The 26533-nt window shown below is 33.1% G+C and overlaps 1 protein-coding gene across 1 annotated transcript; it reads right to left on the reverse strand.

Moving 5' to 3' along the window:
• Nucleotides 1-689: 689 nt before the first annotated feature.
• Nucleotides 690-14097, reverse strand: LOC148283632 (uncharacterized). The gene is made up of 6 exons (XM_088243540.1): nt 13919-14097; nt 13525-13750; nt 11017-11267; nt 9357-9452; nt 7446-7594; nt 690-6635 (listed from the first exon to the last, which is right to left on the reverse strand). Exons 2-6 carry the CDS (start codon nt 13729-13731, stop codon nt 6496-6498), a joined length of 843 nt encoding a protein of 280 aa, XP_088099666.1. The 5' UTR covers nt 13732-13750; nt 13919-14097; the 3' UTR covers nt 690-6495.
• Nucleotides 14098-26533: the final 12436 nt, after the last annotated feature.

Genomic DNA, 26533 nt, shown 5'->3' on the forward strand with positions numbered 1-26533 from the left:
GAATGATGATGATGATTTTTAGGCCATTTTGCGAAATTTGTAAATAACTGTAAAATAGGTATCAAATTGTGGTAGAGCGGAGTTCAAACCTTGGACGTCTAATTCGTGAGCCTGCGATAATATAAACCAGACCATAACTTGTTTCAAAATATGAATTATTGAAAATATTATCTTTTTTAACTCTGCTACATATCATCGCTGTTCGCTGTGAAATCATGTTCTTTAAAAGGGGCACGTCACCAAAGTAACATAGAAAGGGTAAATCTGAATGATTGGTTTTTTACTGCGTGCTTTAAATTTTAATATTTATTAAACAAAAATATTTGTTTAAACGAAAAAAAAATTCCACCACAAGATTAAAATAATTATTTCTAATCTTTCCTTCCTTTCACCAACTCTTATAGCTCGCATTGTCCAAATTATAAACAAGCAAAAGTCACTTAACCAAATTTTAGCCACCTCGCCTCATTCAAAGCCTTCCAGATATTTTATGTCAGAAAGAAAAAAATGGAATTTATTAAAAAGACAAATGAATTGCGTTGTGTACATAAAACCACCAGAACACAAAAATCAGATTTTTTCTTGGTCTCCAAACTTTCAAATTGCGATTTCTCAGAATGATTTTTGGGTTTGTGGCTTTTGCCTGAATGGCGACAATGTATTTTATAATAAAAAGGAAATAAAACACATTTTATTTTAAAACTTATGTATTACAATTTTCAAATCTTAAAAATTAGATTATCCTCTTATATTTGTCACATTCTATTTCCACATCAGTTCACAAACTAAATACACAAGTTACAATTAGAAATGAACCTCTAGTAACCCATTTGTAATACTAGGTACAAATAAAAGTTAACAATCTCCGCTGGACGAATCATCACTGGGAAAATAAGTCGACACTAAACAGTAATAAACGTAATCAGTCTTTACTTCTAGCAAGTAATTTATCATTAAGGGAAAACAGCAAAGACTGGATAAATATTTTTGGAGGCAGAGTTATGTACATGGAAATAAATCTTTAAAAGAAAAAAAATCCAGTCTTAAAATTTCTATAATACTTTTCTAAATGTACTACCTATTTACATAGCGTAACTTATTGATGTTAAATTAAAAGGTATTATAAAAATATTGATTATTCATTAAAATTGTTATAATTTCCACAGAAATTTTATGTATTTGTCACAGCCGGATTGTCATTTTAGCCAGAATACATATTGGTTAGCCGATTAATAATAGCAAAATAAATGTGTTTCCCTTTTAATGTATATGACAGGTTTGAGAAACAAGTCGGTAACTAACATGTTTCTAGTTGTGAAATATTGCACTTTTAAAGTTAAAAGATCATCCCAAATCAACAATTTGGATAAAACCGCAAGTTGAATATTATAAAATATGGCATATTTTTATTTACTTTAAAAAATATATATTTGATACCAGTTATGAAGAAATCTCATTTTATTTCAATTTGTATTTACAGTTGAAGATCTAAAATGTTCACCATTCTACACAGAGGCTAAACGTGGCTTGTCAAATTGTAAAATGCCAAGTGTTGACAATATGGCTAATCGTCGATCAGCCCGTTTACAATACAGAGACATTTTGTAATTCATCTAGTCAATATGTATTCCGGCTAAATGACAATCCGGCTGAGGCATATTCGCCATTACGTACCTTTCATCAACAGGTGCTTAATATTATACACACAGTATTAAGCGCAGTTCAGATGGCATTGGTAATGTTTTGGAAAAAACGGTATCTCTCGTAGATAATATCTAAACTACGCGAGATGCTGTTCTCCCGAAACTGTAAAATAACAAAAAGAAATACATGTCTGTGAAGTTTAAAAAAGTTTTTTATTTTAATAGTTGAAATGATTATTTTATTTTCAAATGATTCATGTAGAAAATTTATACACACATTTCTGTGACACAACGTCGCTTTAGTTTGTTTTTGCCCAACGAAATTGAGTTAAAAAAACATATTGTTAAAATGTTTTTTTTAACAAATTTTGTCTCAAGTTGTGGTCATTATTTATGCCTAATTCCGTAAAAAAAACTTTAAAGCTCTTATTTCTGCAGATTTGTGTTTCAGTCTGTTGGACAAAAATGAACTGAAACGACGATAATGCTTATGGGTTGTTGCCAATAAAAATGAAGTATTCAATAACTTTATATTTCAACAGAGATAGAGAATCTTATTGAGGGGAGAATATGGAAGTCTAGACATTTACCTACTCTGAGAATGCGAATCATAATATTTCAGCGTTTTTACTCCACAAAAATTAAAATATGGAAGAAAAAATAAAATGGAGTTATTAAAACAAAGGCAAAAAAGTGATCTATTAGACCAGCCAATGACACATGCGAGTGCGTTGACTTTCATACTCTTTTTACAAAAAAAAGGTTCTTTTTTTCTCTGTTTCTATTACTGAATCATAACTGGATGAATAAACTGATGGATAATTTTGATAACAGAAAACGTAATATAAAATATAAACTAAATATTAAAACTAAACATTCTTTGGTTTTAAAACAAAACAAATACATATTCACTGGCTAATTAATTAGTTGGGAAACACCCAAATCATTAGTATTTATAACCAACTTATTTTAAAACAATATTAAATATTTTCTCAAATATGTAACATTCCAGTATTATAATTGATTAAAATAAAAAGTAGTACCTAAATATGGTATAAAATGTACAAAATGCAGAGTTTATAATAATGCTAAAATTTCTTAATAATTTATCTATGCAATTAGTGCATCTTTCAACGACAAGAATTTCAAAACGGAAGAATATAATTATCAAATTATTTAAAATGCTTAATTTTTATCAATAATACTCGTATTTTGAATATCTCCAAGTCTGATGTTCAGGATTTAACCCCTAGGGATTTTTCTAATGTATTTAAATTACAAAGATAAAAAAAGTCAGTAGCAAGCATAAAATTGAGAAAAACATATTTCAACAAAGATGGAGAACATTTAAAAAAAGGGAATATGGAAGCCCGGGCATTTACAGGGCTCATGATTTAATTGGCTGGTTTAAGTGACCACTTTACACACTGTGTGATTTGGTCATGTATCCAAAATAAAACACGTTTATTGAATTTTAATTCTACTTTATTTTTAAAAATATACAAGAGCGTATATTGTGATGCGTTTTGTCTTGTTAGGACACTTTTAAACTAACTGAAATATTTACAAAGTTTCTTTATAAAAGTTATTTTGTAAATGTCCGAATAAGATGAAACGTGTCACAAGATACGCTCTTGTGTATTAAAAAAATAAAGTAGTATTAAAATCCAATAAAGGTGTTTTATTTTCAATACATTACCAAATTTAATATGGAATTCTACCAATTATCTGCATAATATTCACACTTCATACACTGATTAATATTCACGATTCTTTCATCTGTTGATTTTTGTGAAGTTTTAACTTTAGAGTTAAAACCTTTATTGTTGCGGGTGAGGTTCATCTGACTGAATTATTCTCGAAATAATGCTGATAAAATTTAAAGCTTAAAAAAAGAACATTCCAACAAGTGTCAAAGATACAAGATTTTATTAGAAACAATCTTTCCAAACTTAAAATGGTTTAAAAACTCATTTATGTAAATTGTATTCGTAGACTCTGCATTCTGTTACTTTAAAATGGCAATATTAGACGTAACTTAAGATTAATGCTATTCTACAATGTATGTGTCCGAAGGAGGTAAAAATATTAAACCAGTATTATAAAGAATGGTATAGTACATTATATCTGAAAAACTGCAGTTCAATCAGACACAATGAACTACACACAAAATAGACATTAAAAGGACTCTGGTTCGAGTATGAGGGAAGTATAATTTATATTTTAGTCAAAATGAATTATACGAGGAATTAATCTTAGCTAAATTTGTTGCAACAGAGGGAAAATATTTTTGAGAAGAGAATATGGGAGTCTAGGCATTTACAGGGCTTATGACCTGCGATTGGCTGGTTTAAGTGGCCACTTTACACACTGTGTAACATTCACCATTCTGTCTATGTTTGAACATCCACATTTCCTCAACTCTTCCATCTGTTGACTTTTGTGAAGAACTGAAACCTTTATCATGTGGGCGAGTCGTGAGGTTTACTTAATTACTCTTTTACTTCACAAAAGTCAACAGATGGAAGAGTTGAGGAAATGTGGATGTTCACACATAGGCAGAATGGTGAATGTTACACAGTGTGTAAAGTGCCCAATTAAACCAGTCAATGACAGTTCATAAGCTATGTAAATGCCTAGACTCCCATATTCCCTTCTCAAAAATGTTTTCACTCTCTGTTGCAACAAATTTCCAGAGAAAATCCAGCTAGTCTGCAAGCATTTGGACAAACTTAAAACATTGTTGAATTAATCTTAGGTTAAACAATTAGGAATCTATTTTTATTAAACCTGGAAAAAAAAGTAAACTCTTTTTGTTTTATTGATTCAACATCTATACTCTGAAATATCACATTAAATAGTTTTTATCACCACATTTAACATTTTTTTTAGCCTTAAATTGCCTCAGAAAATTCTCACGGAAGATAAACGTTTGAGCCATAAAATAGAAATTGACATTTTAAGACACACTACTGACTGGAAATAATAAAAAGTGACCATTATATAATAAAATAAAGTGTGAGGATAAAGAAATGCAAAAAAATAAAATAATCGCTAAGTTGTAAAAAATTAACTAGGGATTTTTATATAACTTGAGGATACATTGTGTTTGCCACATAACCATTGCTTTTGCCCCTGTCTGAGCCACCTGTGATCGGGGCCCCGAGTAGCTGCCAGTTTGCCTGATAGAAGTCATTATAAAATAAGATATTCCGACAAAAAAAATGAGGGCGTCAGTGTTCCCATGACCTTGTCTTCTTAACCAATCACAAAAAAGAAAACCAATTATATATTTTTTCAATTTGATTTTTTGAAGGAATAACCCGCTGAGCCTCTATTTTGCGGCTTGTCGTCAGCAGGTGGGACAGAGGGGATACGGAAGGAGGTAATGAAAAATACACCATAACACCCGGACCAATTGAGAAAAAAATATTTCTTGGATTTTTTTCTTGCAACTGGCGGGAATCGAACCCGCGACGTCAGTTTTACAGTTGGCCGTCTAACCACTGTGCCGAATTAATTTAGTTAGACAGGCGCTAAATTAATTGAGTGTTGCCGAAATCGGATAAAACTTACAAGGTTGGGATCAGCTGCAGCTACACATCTTAAGCTAATAATTAAGTTACAAAAGGGTATTTGGATTTTTACCCTTTTTTGACAAACTGTAATATACATGGGAAATATAAAAATATTAAGGTAGGTACTGGTCTGTTAGGAATAGCTGGCGCAAACATATTAACACATTGCGGTTGTGTGGTATCTGTGAATAAGCGCATGGTATGACATTGTTGGCATGCGCATTATGAAAATAATATGTCTCTCTCGCACCCAGACGCGCTTATGAGCGGGACAGAGACAACTATTGCTTTGTTTGCTGCTAATGATATTGTAATAAAATATACACAGGGTGCTCTTGGGTTCGTCTGAATTTTGCTGCGATTCTTAATAGTAAAAATATAGTAATTTACGGGTAGTAAGAAATGAATTAAAAACACTGGATTATAAATGTAATTTCTCAGTCAATCGAGTCACGTACAGGTTGATTATCTAGTGCTGGCGCGTTCGCAAAACTCACATAAACTTATTTTTAATGTACAGAATGTTGATTAAAATTATTAACATTTCATTTTAGTCAAATGTTCCGTTTATGAAAAATCTCTTTTGGATAAGAGGCTTGTGTATAAGAAAAAAAAACTGCCAGTTGAGAAAATGCCATATATTTATTTATTTTTAAACAAGTACATTTTTTACCAAATATTTTGTGTTCAATTAATACAGAGTAAATAAAATGCACGGTACAAGTCGTATTGAGAAAATATATTTACACACTTATTGATAAACAATAAATCCTATTATTTGTAAACTAAAAACAATCAACTATAAAAATATAACCTGTTGTATGCATTTAATTACATTGTTTTAATTTTTTATTATAATGTGATGAACACAAAAGATTAAATAAAGACATACTCGTGTACAAATAAATTTATGACATATTGTTAACCCATTGTTTTTTTTTTCATATACACAACCCACTCTTATCCGATAGAGATTTTAAAAAATGATACCACACTTGATTAAAATTTAATATGTACAACCATTTTATAATCACCATCCTATAGACTTTGTGAAAGCGTTTGTGTGAGTTTTACGAACGCGCCAGCTCTTGTTAATCGATCTGTATCGCAAACAGTGTCGGTATAAGTTTTGAAAGGAGCGAGAAAATTGAACATAAAGAAGAATATAAATAAAAATGCAAATAAATTTTTGCTTGAAATCAAATGCCAACCCAAAATTTGTTGGAAATTAATAAATGAGTATGATACAAAAGGGTTTTGAATTGGGAGATGAGTTATTCGACATCCATAGCGGTGCTCATGTACTGATCTATTTCTTTATCTAAGTATCTGCGACTGCCGGCCATATACTCGTCCAGTTGCAGGTCCAACTCTTGCTTGCTCAGTGGAGGTCCCGATTGGGTGTAATTCCAACCTAAAATATAATAAAAACAATTCTAATGATATGATTCAACACTCACTTAAAATCAAGTGAAGCTCCTGAGGATGTTTAGTAGTTTTTTTTTTGTTAATAAACTGTCAGACTAAGCCAAAATTTAAAAAAAATATATATGTTTGGCAATGTATCCAAAATAAAACACGTTTATTGGATTTTAATTCTACATTATTTTTGAAAATATACAAGAGCGTATATTGTAACGCGTTTTGTCGTGTTAGAACATTTTCAAACTCTTGAATTAGTTTAAAAATGTCCTAACAAGACGAAACGCGTCACAATATACGCTCTTGTATATTAAAAAAAATAAAGTAGAATTAAAATCCGAAAAAACGTGTTTTATTTTGGATACATTACTAAATTTAATATGGAATTCTACCAATTGTCTGCATACACAAAAAATATTTTATGTATCGTTTTATCCGCTCTATTTTTTAAACTTTTGAAATGACTCCGTCCGTGACGTCACGGGTCGTCATCGGGGAGTTGTGCTGACATTTAAAATACAACCCCGTAGCTGTCAAAATACACTAAATGTTGACAAAAATGCCTACCCGAAAACCGAAAATCTATCTCAACACATAACATTGTGTGAATAACAAGTGACATTTTAAGGTAGCTCTTTTTTATTGAAACCATTTTTATTCATTCTTCATACTTTTTTTCAAACATCGCCGTATATTCAAATGCTGTCATTTTTACCGTGTGTGGGAAAACATTTTTTATATCCAATTTCCCGTAGCACTTCACTTCCTCATTGTTTTTATCACTGAATAGATCCCTCCGTACCTTTGCCTCTGCCCCTCCCTCTGCCCTGCCTTCCCCTCCCCGCTCCCCGGCCCCGCCAGCTCTGCTCCAGCGCCCCGTTGCTCCCTCCCCCGCCCCCGTCTCCCCCTCTGCTGCGCCAGTTGCGGTTTTGGTTATTTTGGTTATTATTTCTGAAAACAATTGAAATTATTTTGATTAGCAAGGTTTCGCACCATACGATGAATGTTTTATAACAAATTTTGCACTTCAATCAAACTAAAATGTATCTCTTTTATGCTGAAATAATGGCATCAAATTTCTTTTTAGTTTATTTCAAAACACTTAGCTTGGATAACTGTGTTGGTAGTAGGAACATATCAAGTCATAATCGGCAGAACAACGTAAGATACACTTTTGGCAAATTGCGTTTTTTTAAGGAAAAGTGTTCCTTATTGCCCCCTGTATTTATTTTTATTTATTAAAAGAAAACCACAGGCATTATAACAACAAAAAAACAATATTATTTACAATTAAACTAAAATTATAGGCCAATTGTAGTTTTCTATATTTTACTCGGCATCATTTGTAAAAAAAAAAATATGTGGCTTTTAGCGTTTAAACTTATTGACAAATTATTTTTAAGCTAAGCAAAACAACGTAACCAACGACAATGAGGAAGTTCAGTGTTTTTTTTTGAATTTTTTATTTGTTAATAGACTGTTAAACTAAGTCAAAAAAAATATTTTTAATTTTTATATATCGTATTATCGGCGCTACGATTTTTCAAAGTTTTGTATTTCTGAAATAACTCCGCGTCAGAGGTTCATTTCCGCTTATTCTCATTCAGTCCTTCTTATTGGTCCAGAAGCGACAAGCAGACCGGAAATCTTCCATAGCTCTCAGATCATAGGTTGATTCACATGAACCAGTGACGTCATTTAAAGTGGTGCGTTTTTATCAAAGTATTTTTTATTATTTTTTCTGTACATTTTCAAGAAACTTTGTAGTAAAATTTAATGCTCTAATTTTTACCCCGCGTAAGAAAACATTTTTTGTATCCAATTTCCCGTAGGGCTGAAGTTCCTCATTTAGGCGGTTACGCTAGCTCGCCACCAAAAAATAAACCTGTCAGAGTTATAGGCAAAACAGCGTTCCGCCACTATCTTAAAAGCGGAAGGTATTCAAACAATTTGGCTGTCATTTCAGTATTGGCCAACCATTATAAATCCCATTTACCGTATTATTTAAAAAAATATATGGAAGAATTATTTTTTTTAAATTTCTCCTGCACAATTCACTATTTGTCGCTTACGTTGTTCTGCCGATTATGGCTTGATATTTGACCTATTTACCCAGTACCGAGTGACTGCTTCCCTAATCGAAAACCTCACCGCGCGCCCCTGGCACCCACCCTACTGTCTAATCATTTTATTCTTTTTTAGTCTTAATTTAGTTTTTTTTTATACATTCACTATCAAATAGAATACGTATCGACATTGAAAAGCTATGAGGCGAACTTATCTCTTTTGGTTTTTCTTTTACAGATTTTTTTCTTGTCCAGAGTTCGGATTCTATTTAACATACAGAATTGTATTCTTCATTCGCCCTGATAAGGACACCTCTCAATAATGGGCTATCATATTTGAGGTGGTCAGCGCAGAAGTGACCTAATCTACAAATAGGTATAAATTGACTTAAACATTGGAAAGGGTCCATAACCATGCGTTTTATAAACTAGAAGTGATGGAACCAATTTTTTTATCCATCAATAAATGGCACTGCTCACACTATTACCAGTTTGCGTACACGGCTAAGTTTGTACATGGCTAAACATTAAATGTGATTATCTCAGTTTTCCATGTTTGTGGGTTACATCACTTATGCGCTGACCGTCTCACTTATTAGTTTAGCGGATCTGATATTGAGTTTATAATACATTTGTATAGGTTATACCTAAAAGATCTTCTTCCTCTGAAATTCCGTCCTCTGGGGTTGTTTTGGTAACTCGGCCAGTCGGCTTCTGAAAGGTCACCCAGTGAACTGGAGCGGCTGTAATAAAACATACAAGTTTAAACTTCTGTTAGACAAAAATTTATGTATATGGACACAAGCAGTTCCAGAAATTTACATCTGTAAATATGTAAGTTCTGATAAAAATATACCAATAAAACAAAATATATACAAACATTTATTTTTAGATGCTTTTTAAATTGTAGCTAAATAGATAGTTGACTCCGGGAGCCTAAAAGACCTGTGTTGAATTGGAATGCATAATAAAGGGTATGGCAATAAGAAGTGTACAATTTGTTTATTCAATAAAACTCAAATAATTTAGAATTTTCAAAGTTTATACATATCAATATAAAATATAGACATGGAAATTATGTATGGAACAGGATGTCGCTCAGATGCCCTCTTTTTTGCCTTCTCTGGCATGACTCCATCCTTTTGTTGAAATTTTCTAGGACATTTTGACAAAAATTGGGGCTTTATCTCACCAATACGGCGGATTATCTCGTTCTTAGGTCTCGAATTGTTGCTGGCTTATCAGCATAGACTTTTGCTTTTAAAAAGCCATAAAAGAAAAAAAGCTGGATCGCGAGATCTCGGCGGCCGACTGATGTCTCCATTTCAGAAGATAGTCCAACCTCTGAACTTAGATCGCAATAGACCCATTGTTTCATTCGCTGTGTGGTAGGTGGCACCGTCTTGTTGAGACCACATACCGTTGGCATCCTTACAACGCAATTTGGGCTACAAAAAATTGTGATTATGTCACAATGACATTCATCGAATCCGTTAGCCGATAAACGCATCAAACTATGACTTTTTGTGGATAAATAGGTTAATCTACAATCTCTCTTGGATTTTCAGCTACCAAATGTGATAGTTTTGTTTATTAACAAATACATTGAGGTGAAAATGTGCCTCATCACTGAAGACAATTTTCTTCAAAAAATCAGCATGAAATCTGGTATCCCATTGCTGAATGCACGGCGCTCCATTAATAATTTCCCATGTCTCACTCATTTTTACTTTTGCTTCTCTTGTGGCTGCAACCCTCCAAGCGAGGCTTCATGACCTCCAGGGGGTCGGGACCCACAGGTTGAAAAACACAGCCCTGTATAATCAGAAGTGGAAGCATTTTTTTCATTACAGAATGCTTCAACCACTACACTTCGAGGTGGACTTTTCTCTACTCGATTTCCTCTATCAGGATTTTTATCTGAGAGTAGCCATCCAGTCGAAAACACTCGTCCAGTATTCTCGTTCTATTTCACACACGAAACAGAGCTCTTCACTATGCCAGAACGCAGAAAAACCGTTTATATAAATTTTTCAAAAGATGGCAAAACACGCTACATATTTTTTATAAATTACAAAGGAGAGCTTTGATGGGCTCTAAAAAATGGTAATTTTAGTTTACAAGCCTAATTTTAGTAGATGAAAGCTTTATGCAAGTTTTTTTTTCACAATAGCATGTTTACACAAAATGCTAAAATATTCAGTGACGTAATGTAACTCAACATGCCTAAAAAAAATATATATTATTTTGGCCATCTTTTGAAGGAATATTACTTTAAAAAAATGTTATAACATCTTTCTCGCCAACCTAAGATTTCCAACAGAGTTAGTTCTGCTGAAGGGCAGCTGCCTTTGTGTGGGGCGGCGCAGGGTGGCGTAGCTGCTGGTTCTCCGCAGGGCTCCCGACCAGGGCCGCGGGGCCCCGCCCATCCAGGGCCGAGTGAGCCCCAGTCGGCGAGGGGACAGAGGGGAGAGCCCCTTCTGCTGCAGGCTGCGCGGGTTGGGGCGCCGTCGCGGAGACAGCTTGCCTAGTGCCCCTATTCTCTGCTTAAGAGGGATCTAAAAAAAAATTTTAAATGTCAAAATATTGAGAGAATTAGATCCGTAATAATTTGTGCAGTCGACATACATTTTTAAAGAAAAAAGTGTGTTAAAATTTAATTTATTTAAAATAATTAAAGCTGGTCCTATCAATGTTAACCTTTAGAACTCGTTTGGCGGAAGTCACACGTCCAAAATAAAAATATGCTACAGCTCCTATGACGGGAGTCACCCGCACGAGCATATTGTCATGTAAAAATTATGTAACTTTCTTATTTTTTGACATAATATAATACTATTACTGCCATTTATTGAATAGAAAAAAAATTCTGATAAATAAAGAAAAGAATACTTAATAAAACAGATTTCTACTTCAAAATACGGATCATAATAAACAAAAAAATTATGAAAAAAAGAAAAGGAGAAAAATAACAGCGTGGTTTTGTTAGACATGTTCACAGAAACCTGGTCTGCACCCAGGATTGTATTTTACAAATTCTTTACGGAAGGTTCTTTGTTTTAAATAAATCCATTATTTTATTTTTGTTAACTGATATTTTCTATTATTTCCCAAGGATTGAATTCAGAGCTAGGTTCTTAAACAGCGAGTATAAAATAAAGAGTTAAAATCATCATTATCTCTTAACTGTATCGAAGTGGTACATAAGGCAACACATCATCACTCCTAGCGTATCGGCAATAATTTATTATATACATGAAGGTAGGATGATCAGTCTGCATTTTTCTGGTGATGAATCAACTGATAGATTAGCCAACCTGTTGTAGACTTTTTTAATAACAAATGGAATCAATTTATTATCCCTGTCGCGAGTTGTCTTCGGATGAAAGTATGGTGTTAGGGAAGTGTAAACTAATCTTCAAACAATTCATTAAAAAAAAGCGCCATAAGTATGGAATTAACCTATACATGCTTAACGAATCTGATGGAAACATATTGAAATTCCTAATTTATGCTGGAGCAAATGATAAGGATTTAAGCGGACCAGATCATAGTGACAAAGTAGTTATTAGAAGGAAAACTACAAAATGGCTATTCCTTATTCGTGGATAACTTTTATAACAGTTATGGTTTGGCTAAAAAAATTGTTAGAAAATGAAGCAGACTGTACCGGTGCTCTCAGGTCAAATAGAGTTGAAAACCCAAAGGATGTGTTAAATAATAAGTCAAAGAAGGGGGAAAAGGTGTCGATGTTTTGTTACCAAATACATGTTGAAAAATGGAAAGATAAGAAAGAAGTTATGTATATTTCAAACGAATTCAAAAGTGCATTTACAACTTGTAGAAATAAAAGAGGACATACTACGGAAAAACCAAAAGCAATTGCAGGATATAATAAGTTTGTGTCAGGTGTCGACAGACAGGATCAAATGTTAGCAAATTACCCATACGAACGAAAAATTATAAGATGCTATAAAAAATTGTTTATACATACAATTCAACAACTTCTAATAAATTCGCACAAATTTTATAACAGATTTTCCAGAGAAACGCCGCTCATTCTCTATGACTATCGTCTTGCGGGTATTGAAGTTTTACTTCCACTTCGTAGGACACAAGTTCACACACAAATACCAACCACAGTGCCAACAACAACCCACAAAATTTCCAAAATCGATGGAAAAACACAAGAAAGGGGAAAAGGAGAAAGGATAATAAGGAAGGCTTGCAGAATGTGTGTGAAAAAAGGAGACAAGTTAAAAAAAACCATCTACCATTTTACTTCATGTCGAAATGCACCGGGTTTTTGCATCGAGTGCTTTGAAAAATATCATTCTCAATTATTGTAGTTATAATAAACTAAATGAAACAACTTTGTTTTTAACCACTAATATGAATAACCACCAAGTTAGTGCTTCAATGTAAAATGTATATTGTAGTTATCTTTATTATTTCTTCGTATCACTTATGTATTACATTTCTGTTTTTATTGAGAAAAAAATGACAGCAAAACATTAACTCCTATAGGGGTTTGCGGCATATGGATTAAATTTTTTATTGTCCCCGCCACAAACCCCTATCGGGGTTGACTTTTATTTTTTATAAACCGATGCGTTATTTTATAATGATTCGAGACCCAGAAAAACATTTTTGCCATTTTGGCTTTTATGTTGCAGATATGCGGAATATGAAGACAGTCAACGAGTTAACCTAAAATGATATTTTTCCTAATATTTTCATACAAATGGGAGATATTAGAAGGTAAAGTTACATAATTAAATAAGTGAATCAGTAAAACTACGGCATGGAATTTACCGTTTTCAGGGTCATAGCTGCCTGTGCCACCGGCGTGCTCCCGATCCTACTGTACATCATGTTCCGGGAATTCAAATTATCCGATAAAAATGGATTAGGCCACGTCCTCTGCGGAGGCAACGCAGTCCTGACATTCTGTAATGCCGTAAAACGGTCACTCAAGGATAGATGCGTTGCATTCGTCACGAAAATCTTGTCGACAACCATAGTGACCGCCGATCCAAGCCTATATTAACATATAAAACTTCTTAACATTCATGAGATTAAATATTATTTTCATTACAAATCGCAACAAAACCGCTGTTTCATTTTAAATTTGCAAATTTTGACAGGCGGGAATTCTGCCGAGGCAGCCAAGAACATGAGTATTTAAAAAAATACTAGCCATACGAACCTTGATGATTTTTAAAAACGAATATATGATTTATTTACATTTGTGTAACATCAAATTAATTAATAACAGTACAAAATAGATTTGAATAAACAAAAATACCGGAAAACAACAAAGCAACGTTTTGAGTTTGGACGAATTTTGATTTGACATTCGCGAATAAAAATACTATAATTTTATCTGTGGACGTGGGAAAAAGACATAGACAATATTAGTAAAGAATTATAGAATCGAGATGGGCAATATGTCCGAGTGAATGTATCGTATTTGGTATTTTTTTATATTTGCAAACATTATATTCGGTATATAATCTACCGAAGTTGAAATTAACCGACTTGTGGAGTAACGGAATAATTTATCTCTCGAAAATGTGATTGGTGCATGCTTGGTTAAGGAGTTCAAAACCCACGACGCACACATAAATTAGTAGTGTTTTCATTATATATTTTCAATTTTTAAAACACTGAGATTGCATGTACACGCATTAGCTTAATAGCTGCTAATGAATACAATTATATGAATTATTTATTTAAAATAAAATATTCATAGTTCCTCGACTGGTACCTGAAGCGTAAGACTCATTTTTTTACGCTCATGTATAAAAAATGCTCAATATATGATACGAATGATGAAGAATATTATGAAAAAGTCAAAAATAACGGCAGTTTACATGGCACAACGCTATTATTGGCGAGTGAATGTTTATGATACTAAGCAGGTCTCATAATATTTTTTAAATAAAACTTTAAAGTGCCTTTCTATTTTAAAGTTTTTTTGTTATAATTATATTGGAATAAACAATACACAGTATATTAAAATCAAAAGATATATATTTTAACAGAGACGACGTATGCAAAAAAAAATAATGTCCAGGCATTTACAGGACTTATTGGTTTTAGAGTCAGATTGTAGTTATTATTAGATTTATAAAAGCAGTTTGTAGCAACCTTCTGAAAGTTTACAATCGATCTATGATAAGGCGCAAACCCCATAATTATCGATTCATATTGAGACGGATTATGGTTTATGGACCCGTGGTAGTGCCGCGGACTCTAAATTAAGAAACGTTCAACGTTCGAGCCCTACCCTCCCACAACTTGTACCTATTCCATTTCTCTAAGACGGTTATTTTCACGACTTGCAAAAAATGAAATATTTGGGAAAATTTAAATAACGTATAAATAAAAATAATTCTCCTCAAAAAGTTTAAAATTAAAGTTCAATAAAGTCATTCGAGGGTTACATTTAATACTCAATGCTTAGTTGTGCAGATTTGAATTATACAAAAAAATTTACGGACGAATAACTGACGAAACCCTATCCTTACCCAAGGGCGCATTGGGCACTGCATTGAATCACCGAATGCAGCGTACGATCATCTGTTACACGAAGGTAAGTTAATCGGTCGTAGGCTTCAGTGACAGTAAAATATTGGGTTGTTAATTCCCCTTTTGAACAAATATTTCATATTGACCCTGCCAGGAATCAAACCTGGACCTCACGCACGGTATGCGAATGCGCCTACTAGTACACTACAAGGCGGACTCTTCTCCGCTCGAGTGAATTTTTTCAGCATTTTTACCTAAGTAGTCGTAGAGTCGGAAACGCTCGTCGAGGGTAGGTACCTACGTGCTGTATTTCACACACATAACTGTATTTTGCATCCTTCCCGACGCAGAACTGTGTGCAACAGGCCTGTAAATGCCTAGACTTCCATATACTCTTCTCACACAATTTTTCTCTGCCTGTGTTTAAGATTATTAATTTGATCTATATCTTGATAACTGATAATCATCTCGGATTGAGGAGCAGAGAACCCGTCGTGCGACCACGCCCCCGCCCGGGGGACTAACGGGCCGCCGCTGCCCGCACCCCCCGCCAGAGTTGAGAGACCTTGAACTCTGCAGACATGTGAGTTAAGGCCGAACCCTTCCACCTTTCACGTCTACCCACGTCTAACGCCCGTACTAGTGATGCTTGTATCTACGAGTACACCATTTGTTTCCCTAACCCTTGAATTCATAACCAGTTATGATGATAATCGATTAAAAAAATCACTGACATATAATAATAATTTAATAATTATATTTTATACGATCTGTACAGTGCGTTTGAATGTTTAATAATCCTGTGTTGATGTATTAGTGCCTGTCGGCGAACCAAGTAAACTTTAAAAAAATGTTTGTGGTAATGGGCACGAATAATTTACATGAAAATTAATTGTTACACACACATAAAGCAGAGGGTATCAAATATTTTAATAGACTGTACTTAACATGACATTCTGACGACACGGCGCGACGTTCAAACATTCAAATTCATTGCCAGATTTTTTACCCTGATTTTTTTCTTTTCAATATCATCAAAGTTTTACTAATATAATGCATGTGCCATTACTTGTTGCGTTACAATAAATTTATTACAGCAGTTGCAAACTTTATATGATAATTGAAGTGTCTTTATTAGTTATTCAAATAACTTGTTTACTTACATAAAGAACGGCAAATATTAGAATCAACCAATTACCCCGATAACCTATATTGCATGCTTGTTTCGAAATATGCAAAAAGTTAAAACAATAGCACAAAATTTTACACACTTTAATTAAACGGATATAATTTATATTTTAACTTCAAGGAAAATAAAGTAATTAAGTTTACTTACAATGCAATTTTGACTGCAAAATGAAACTGACAGATATATTTACATAGTGGCGAGGATGAAAGCTCTGTGATAAGGAAGTTCAGTGTTTTTCAAAAATAATTTATATATTTAAAAAAACTATCAAACTAAGTTAAATAAAAAATTGTAATCGTATTATCATCGCTACGATATTTTAAAGTACTGAATTGTTAAAATTACTCCACGCTTGACGTCACTAGTTTTCTTCGGTGAGGTGTCCTTATTGGTGAGATTCCTGGATACCGGAAATCTATCACAACACCCTATTATTGGTTGATTTAATATAACTTGTGACGTCATTTTAAGTAGCTCATTTCAATCATAATAATTTTGAGTATTTTTTTCATACATTTTAGAGAAACATCGAGCTACAATAGGGTATTTTCATAAACTGGGAATATGATTTTAAATGTATTGAGTATTTAAAGAATATTTTTATAATTGCGAGCATTTTACTATAAATTTCTGAAACTAATGTAAAACTTCTTTTCTCATCCACCACAAACTTTTTAAGTTCCGAGTATGGAAATGTAAGGCCGCAAGGTAAGGAAATATTTCATGTTTGCTTCCAGGATATATTCATATAAATAATTGTGTTATTTGAATGTACTTTAAATATATTGCTTTGCGCACATTAAATACAAAAGAGAAGTAACGTGACTTTGACAAAACATAACATATAAAATACCATTCTTACCACATTTCGTTTCATAACGTTCAACCATTTTTTCCGCATATTTTCATTATTGGGAATGGCCAAAAAAGCTTTATTTGGCGTCTTTACCGGAGTGTTTGTGCATATCGGAACTAAACAGTACTTGTAACTTATAACTAAAGACATTTTATGCCCATTAATTAGTTAAAACAGTGTAAAATAATCGATTACAACAAAAACAACACGCTGGCTATACAAATTCGTGTGCACTTGTTTGAATTGTCGGTCGGAATCGTAACATGTGACGTCACAAGCCCATTTGGCAACCGAATGGTCGTTTTGGCGCAATTTCAAAGTACGCATTTTTAAACCGCTCTGAAAAATTAACGCGTGGACATAAAAAAAACTGTATAGTCACCAACGTAATTTTTTTTGCAAAATAAAAAATAAACGTGATAATACCATATTAAATGGTTTAATTTTTACCGCGTGCTAGACAATATTTTTACATCTAATTTCCCGTAGCACTGAATTTCCTCATTACAATTTATTAAGGCATTGGGTCCACAACAAAATACAAAATAGAGACGCTAACAAATTGTACTGTCATTACTCTACTCTCTGATCCCCCCAATCCCGATAATTCGTAACACTGATCTAGCACCCAAAACAAAATACCGTTACGTTTTAATATAATACAATAGAACTCCGTTTATTCGAACGCCAGTCATTTAGATTACCAAATATCCGGATCAGTATCAAATATCAGGAAATAACGGAGATGAAAAAATTAAAGGAAACGAGTTTCTCAGTCAAAACAATTAACTTTACTTGGCATGTTTCAATAAGTTTTAAATGGGATTCCAATTCGTTGTATCTATTATTTTAAAATCAATTAAAAAGTAATCTTAAAGCAAATTTTAAGTTTACTTACAAAACATTGCCTTATTTTAATGGTTAATCTAACTATTCGGATTTCTGCATATCCGGATAACGTCTGGCACTTATTCATCTAGATAATTGGAGTTTTACTACATTGAATTTTTCTAATCATATTTTTTACCTACACAAATTCAGCTCATAACCTATGGTATTTTAATTCATGTTCATTTGGTTGGGGTTCAGTTTTTTAAATCGTGTTTATTTTAAGCGATTTGCGGTGCATATTTTAATAACTACTGTTCTCTACTAATTACTACTTTGGGCAAGTGACGAGAGGTGAAAAATACAACGATTTACTAGTCACACAGATAGAAGGCGCATCTCATTGCTGCACCAAGTCCTTGTTCAGGGCAGCTGCCTACAAAGCAAGAGGTGCTCCGACGATATCCAACCACCATCGGGGAGAGGAACGATAAGAATAGGAATAATAGTTTAGTGAGTAACAAAAAGTATATCGGTTATCAATGAACAAATGAATAATCGATTATCGCAACCGATTATCAACAAGTAATCTACTACTTCACATTACACAACTATCATCATAATATCTACCAGAATAAATACATGCCAAAGAGCGCGCGGTGAGAGCATCTCTTCTGGCTTTATCCAGCCAAACTTGAACTCTCCTGAGTGGGGAAAAACGAGTATCATAAATATTTAAATATCCATACTCGTACATACATGCATGAAGGAAATACGTAACCATAAATGTAATTGAATTACAGTTCGTTAATTTGTGAAACGCTTGAAAAAAACATAAAATCATCTCCAAAAAAATCGAGGAATGTCCTTAAATACACTTTACAAAAATAAATCATTCACAAAGTCTCTCTTTTAGAAGTTTGTGGCTCGTTAGCTTGTTTTATATGGAGAAAAAAGGATGGAGAAGAAGTTATGAAAAATACACGACAAAACCTAGAACAATTCAGAACAAAAATTTCTCGCAATTATTATTAGGGTAGTTTCAGGCTGGCATAAATTTCCTGGCCCAGTTGTCCATTCCATTTCGGTCAACCAGTTCAAAAACCATTTGGATGTTTTTTTGAAGGAAGAAGAACGCAGACAAAAACCAGTCAACGAGATATAGGCGCATCAGTAAAGGCTGCCTGCCACGAATAACAATAATGATAACTGGCGGGAATTGTACCTGGAACTTCAGTTTCACAGTTGGGCGTCCAACCAATTGAAACTGCGCCTGAAGCATCGCTTTGGATTCTATTTTATATTTTAAAATATGTCACTTCAATAATGAATTGAACAAGGAAAAATGAAAATATATTTTTTAGAGCTCGTCCAAATGGTTGGAGACTTAGAGGATAAGAAGAGTAAAATTCCTAGACTTCCATACTCCCTTATCTAAAATGCCCCCCATCTACAACAGTATAACTTTTATCTTAATAGGGGTTAAATCCAGTCCTTGTTGATTAATTGCGCATTAATTTGCCTTCCGAAGACTTGGCATAAAAAATATTGTTTAATTTTAATGCGCCTAAACGCTGCAATACCAATAACAAACGAGCTGAAAAATTCAACAAAAATAATGTAACTATAGCAGGAAACAGTTTCATGCTTGTCCTTCTGATTTTTCTTTAAGTAAAATAAGAAGAGCCTCGGCAAAATTGAGAGCTGTCTTCCCGAGCCTTTTCATCTTTTCTTTTGTTACCTAGAATTAAGCACCCATCCAGTTTTATGATCTGATTCGTAATTTATGGACCTCAGATCAGATGTCCATTACAGTGTTGACCAAATAAACATAGATAACGTATTGACATGATTTAACTGACTGCAACATGTGTGGTAATTAAACCTGGATACTAATCCTGCAATCATTGTGTACAGCGGTAGTCGGTCCGCACACACTCTGCGGTGTTGAAGAGAAATAATGGCGTGGTGGAATTATTTCACGTTTTATATTTCTAAATAAATAACAAAATACTGCGAAACCATCTAGGACTGACGGCGTGGCGCGGCGAGAGACGCCTGGCCATATTCCATTCCATTTGCAAGTGGATACCGGAGTCGGTGCGCCTACTTACATGCAGTTGGTAAGTCAAGTTATTGAATATTCATTTTTACTAACGGTTCCATACAGAATAGTAACTTGGTACATCACACCCCACTACCTACTGAACTACTGGAGAAGATAGTTCATTACGATTAACAAACCCTAATGACCTATTTTATTAATATGCATATTGTTATTTTCGTGATTTCGTGAAAACAGTAAGCTGTTTCTTGTTATTTAATAATATTACAAATTATACAGTGGGTTCAAATGTTAAATAGCAAGCACAGAGACATGCATATTTTATAGGCCCAAAAATGTTTTATTTTTTTTACTGGTAATATTTCATTAATCCCAAACTTGCACAATTTTCGTTCTAAAAAACACGAACTACCTCGGATTCAAACAAAAAATATTAACTCTTTTTTTCCTTTGATATATTTTGTTGCCCTTTAATAATAAGGAATATTTTTATGTTTTTTTTTTATTTATTTCCTTTTTCAATTACTAAAAAATATAAAATAAACCTCCTAATCTTTTACATAATACATTACTCTTCTCTTTCCCATATTATACCTGTCTATTATAAGAGCAAAAAAATTATGAACATTTTTTTTATACCCACGAACAGGCCATGCCTTTGTGGGGTTTTTCGTTTACTTTTCTTACTATTAATATGTATTTTATGGCTATGTAACTATTCTTTTTTTAAATACACTGTTTTACCTCTTATGTTTATTGTAAAAAAAATATAAAAAAATTTAGTAAAATAAATAAATAACCCAAAGTGTTTGTGTCTGTTGGTGAACCAAGTGAACATAAAAATTGAATGGTTGAAAACTATCGATGTTGTTTTTCATCGACATATTATCATACCTTTGTTCTCACTCAGTGGTGCAAAAAGCACTGTCAAATGCAGCGTATTTAAATCATCTGTTACGTGAAGGAAAGTTGTCAAGCCGTACAATTCGGGCGCTAGCCTAGGTAGAGTGAAATATTGAAATCTTGATAAAGATTGACAAAAATATAAAGTTACCAATCAACAGATGATCTTGAACCTCTTTTACAAGGGAGGAATTCTTGGTATTATTTAAATGACTCATAATTGACTATCAAGAAGTTTTAGTAACTATTTTAAATTTTGAATGTTTAAATAAAGCTTTTTTATTTTAGTAGGTACCTAATGACTAATTACGATTTAAAGAAAAAGATAAAAAATCAAGTATTATGTATGTAAAACGTATGATTTATTTTGATAATGGTTGGTATCTGTACACGTCATGTTTTGGTATTATTTAGCAAGTTATCTTTTTTTTAAACACATAATGGCTGTGCTTATTGAAATGCTGTCCTGCGAACAATGAGATGGAAAAAAGTTCAATATAAACATATTTTCTTGTTTTTGTTCATGTAATAATAGTTTAAAAATACATAGAGTTAGGAATACGTTATTGTTTTTTTGTAATATGTGTCTTAATATGAATAAATACATTTAAAAAAATATATTTACATGTTTTATAAGTACAAGTATTATCAAACAAAACATGATTTTTTGTACTGCGAATATTGTCAAAAATAGGATTCTTAAGAATTTATTATTATTCCTGTGTACTAGGCAGTGTATTATATCTAGAGCATTTAATAACAAGACATTGCAACAATATTTTTAAAAAAAGAATTTAGGATTTCTGCCATTTCTAAATTATGGCGTTATCTTTATTTTTATTTACCCAAGCATATTAAGTATAATGCATAATAAGATTATCAGCGTCAAAATAGATCTTCACATGTCGCAGTGACGTCAGGAGCTCAAAGCATAGCACTGACCCCCCCACCTCTAAGAATATAGGATAATTATATGACAGTAGATTAATATCATTTTTTAATGTGTAATTTGTATAACTATGTAGTTTTGTATTACATATTTTATAGCTTTGTATGGAACACTGTTATGTTTAATGTATACATGTTTATATTTACAAAAGGCGTTTGTGCCGTGTACACTAATAAAATAAAGTACTAAATATACGTAATTATTATCAATTAATGTGTAAACGCATGGTATCTTATTTATCACTTTTAAAAAAGCCAGTAGCTCAATCACAAATAAATATCGACGTGCTTAAAAACATGCTAAGCATTTGAGCGATCACAATGAACAATAATGAACATGCTTAAGTTATCGCAGTCATTAGTCAACGCGTGTGTAATCTCTAAGTCAACGCTCGTGTCGGTTTATTTTTTGTTTTCCTGGTAAATAAATACTGTTCATTGAAGAAAAATCGGCGTTTACTATAAAAAACAACACAATATTTTGCATTTGCAAAATAGTAAGGAGTATCTAATACAAAAAAGTGAAAATTAAATAACAATTACTATGTCGACTGCTTTTTCTGACATTTGACTTGCCAACCGCCAGCTAAATGCAATAAATAGCATGATAAATAGTAAATAAATCAATAAAAATAGCAGTTTTGGGGTATTTTCCATATTTACACCGGTGAAATTTAAATATTTGATTGCTCAGCAGGATTATACGTCGCGAAACGTAAATGTTTTGACGTTTAATATTAGGTGTTCACGGGTGTTGCATTGTGATCGCGAATACGATAAACAACCATGGTGAGAAATTGTTATTACGTCGCTTATTAGCACGTCGATAGTTATTTGTGATTGAGCTACAGATTCCTTATTATTTCGTGCATCGTTTTCCAACAAACCATTTCTTTCGTGATTTCTAATTCTAAAGTAAAAAATACCAACGAATTCAGTTAATTTGTATATACGAGTAGTAAGCGAACATAAAACTGATTAAAATTGTAAAATAATATGCGTACCTACGTAAATGACACAAACTACCATAATTATTTCTATTGCTTTGATTTAAGTTATTTATTGACAATTCTTGATGGAATTGCAATAAAACAAGTAAATTGCAATAAAAAATAAATATGTCCCACTCTGTTTCATTAAAATATTATTGTAGTGTATATTTCTCGACTTATTATTAAATGTAACTAAACTTTAGATAATATTTCATATTTACCAGTCTGAAGATGCCCATTAGAGGGTGAAAGCGCTAATTGGCCAAATAAATAAAGGGAAGCGTACCTAGTATTTTTAATTGGTAACTTTATTTGAATATAAGTTATTATATTACCTTTACCATAACGTAACCCATCTTTCTTCCTTTCACTCTTGTTTTCTCCTATATTCATCGACATTGTAAATAACGTTAATTACCATTCATCAAAATACGCATAGAATATTGATCATACACAAATAAATAAGTAGATACGTATTAATTAATAATTCCATCGATATCTAAATATGAATATCACGTCCCATGTCATACGTCAGCGATCTTCAAAAATAAGTTACTGAAATCGATTAAATAATAATCTCCAATACAGAAACCGGTCATCGCGATCATTGTCAATGGATGGTTAGTTTCAATGGCACGATTCTCCGAGAAAATAAATAACTGCTTCGGCTCCGAACGACCGGGTAAAAGACGCACCGAGACAATAAAATTTTACATCGAAAGAATAGATATTTGTTTTACTAAGTATTCGTGATTTGTTTGTTCGCGGTTGTCGGATGTAGGTGGAACAACGGTATAGTAGCCTTCGGGGGGCGCGGCGGAGGTCGGGGTCGGGAGGGGGCTGTCTCCTCACCTCTTGCGCCTCCTCCCCCCGAGGATTGACCTAGAAAGCTCTCGAGACCTAACACAGAGAAGAGCCTACGGACACCGACTCGGTAAAGGCGCTTCTCCATTGCACGGTACCGGTAACGGAAAACGCAACGCGTCGCATAATCTATACGATTAATATCTTATAAGGTGACGTTCACCTTTACCCAGAACTAGGAATTGGATTGTGAAAAAAGAACACAATAATCGTTGCAATATGGCAGTGGTCGGCTAACTCATTAGTCAAAAGAGCCAAAGATCAGCAGTTAAACAATTAACCCACAGTAATGGAGGCGGATTCTTTTTATAAGTGACATTTTTTCAAAACAATTATCTAATTCCCTACCATTAAACATTAAACCGGCTTTCTACACAACTAATAATAAAGGAACATTGTTAAAAAATCACAAAGACAAAGTCCATAAATATAATAAATCTGGGATATACAAATTAAATTGTAATGATTGCGATTCAATCTACATTGGAAAAACTAAAAGAAACTTTAAAATTAGAGTAAAAGAACACTTAAGATGCTTAATTAATAATAATTTTTCTGAATTCGCAAATCATCTGATCTGATGAAAATAATCATAACTTCAATAAAGACACTGGATTAAAAGTACTTCATATTGGAAATAAAATATTAAAATGAGACAATTGAGAAATCTTAGAAATTAAAAAAAAGCGATTCATAATAAGAAAACAATATTAATAAACAATATTTATTTTAGTCCTCTCCTGTCTAACTTCGACAATATTGATATCAAATTACCACCCGTGTAAGAAAAAAACGACTTGATTTATTGGGTCCACGTGTATTATTTAGTGAACATAATAAAAATAAAAAAGGAATCAATTAATTACATCAACCACTAATTTTTATTTTCCACCGACCGGTTTCAAAGCAAACAAGCTTCTTCGTCAAGGTTTACGTAACTAATGAATTGATTTATTTTTTTATTTTTATCAATAGGCGATGATAAAAAGCTTTTGATGTTGAAAGAAATTGTGATGACAATATTGATCATTAAAACATTTCTTCTGGAAATGTCTGCTCACAAAGCGGTTCTTGTTGAGTGATGCAAGGGTAAAGACGTATCTCGTGAATAATTTTTGACTTCAAAATATTAAAAAAAAACATTTTGCTCTATCTGCATCACTGAAACATTTTTTACGAGTTTAATTTGATGTTTTTCCAGGCATTTAATGACAGCATTTGTATTAATATTCTCGCCACGTGCTGGAACTTTCGGTGGAAATAATCCGTTGAGTTCTACAACAATGTTTTGAGTATGTCCAAATGCTTGCAGACTTGTTGGATATCCTCCCTAGGGAGTTATTCATATATTTATTGCGACAGAGAAGAAAAATATTTTCGAGAAGGGAATATGGAAGTCTAGGCATTTACAGGGCTTATGACCTATCATTGGCTGGTTTAAGTGGCCACTTTACACACTGTATAACATTCACTATTCTACCTATGTTTAAACATCCACATTTCCTCAAATCTTCCATCTGTTGACTTTTGTGAAGACTTTATCACGTGGGCGTGGGTGAGATTCATCCGGTTGAACAAATTTACCTGCTAGGCAACGCCTGAAAACCATTTTCCAATTTTAATACTTCTGCTTTTACCATGTTGTTAATTCAACAATGTTTTGAAAATGTCAAATGCTTGCAGACTGACTGAATTTTCTCCCCAGGGAGTCATTTAAATTTAAATTTATTGCAACAGAGAGGGAAAACACTTTCGAGAAGAAGGTAAAGCAAAAAGGGAAAGGGGAAATGCCTAGATTTCCATATTCCCTTCTTGAAAGTGTTTTCCCTCTCTGTTGCAACAAATTTAAACGTAAAGTTATTCTTCAAAACCGGTGGACGGCCTAAATCGAATGAAGGGGAAACTTGCGTTGTGTGAGCCGCGGTCGAGTGGCTAAAGAGCCGCACGCGGCTCGCGAGCCGCAGTTTGCCGACCTCTGCAATATGGCAACAATTAGACAAATCTAGGAAAACATTCGTTATAAAAGCAGTTTTATACTAAAATGATTCAAGATCCCCCACTGATCTCTGAAACTTAAAGATGTAGGTTCTGCCAGTGTAGGTGATGAAACATCTTTCCACATATTATGTGAACGTGATGCTTCATATGAGAAAATAAGCTGCATCCTCGGTGGACCATCGGTTAAATCTGATGATGCGAGAGCTCTCGCTCCCTACCTTATAACCCGGGCATGGTGGAGGAGATTTTGCAATAAATACGAGGCTCTTTAAAGACAAAGGCTTTTTTTTTAGTCTTAAAATAGTTCATACATAATACAGGTAAACGTCGTTTTACGCCGGGGTCCCGTTCCGAGAGACACCGGCGTAAAAAAAATCGTCGTAAAATGAACATAATAATATATTGGAAGATAGAAGGTTAGGTTCCGTGTCAAAATTCTAAGAACAATCTAACACGTGTATTTAAAACATATCCTATGTATATTTGTAATGAATTATAAATATATTTAATACCAGTTTAAATTCGTTTACAAAATAATTAATAATCTCTCGATATAAATAATGAACTTTTTATAATAAATACTAACTCACCAGTTCGTCGGTATCAAATTAAATTCTCACACTTAAAAAAAAAAGATTCCAATTTCA

This window comes from Micrasema longulum, unplaced genomic scaffold (genome assembly GCF_059751315.1).
Source record: "Micrasema longulum isolate JH-2025_06_02 unplaced genomic scaffold, ASM5975131v1 h1tg000215l, whole genome shotgun sequence".
Lineage (NCBI taxonomy): Eukaryota > Metazoa > Arthropoda > Insecta > Trichoptera > Brachycentridae > Micrasema > Micrasema longulum.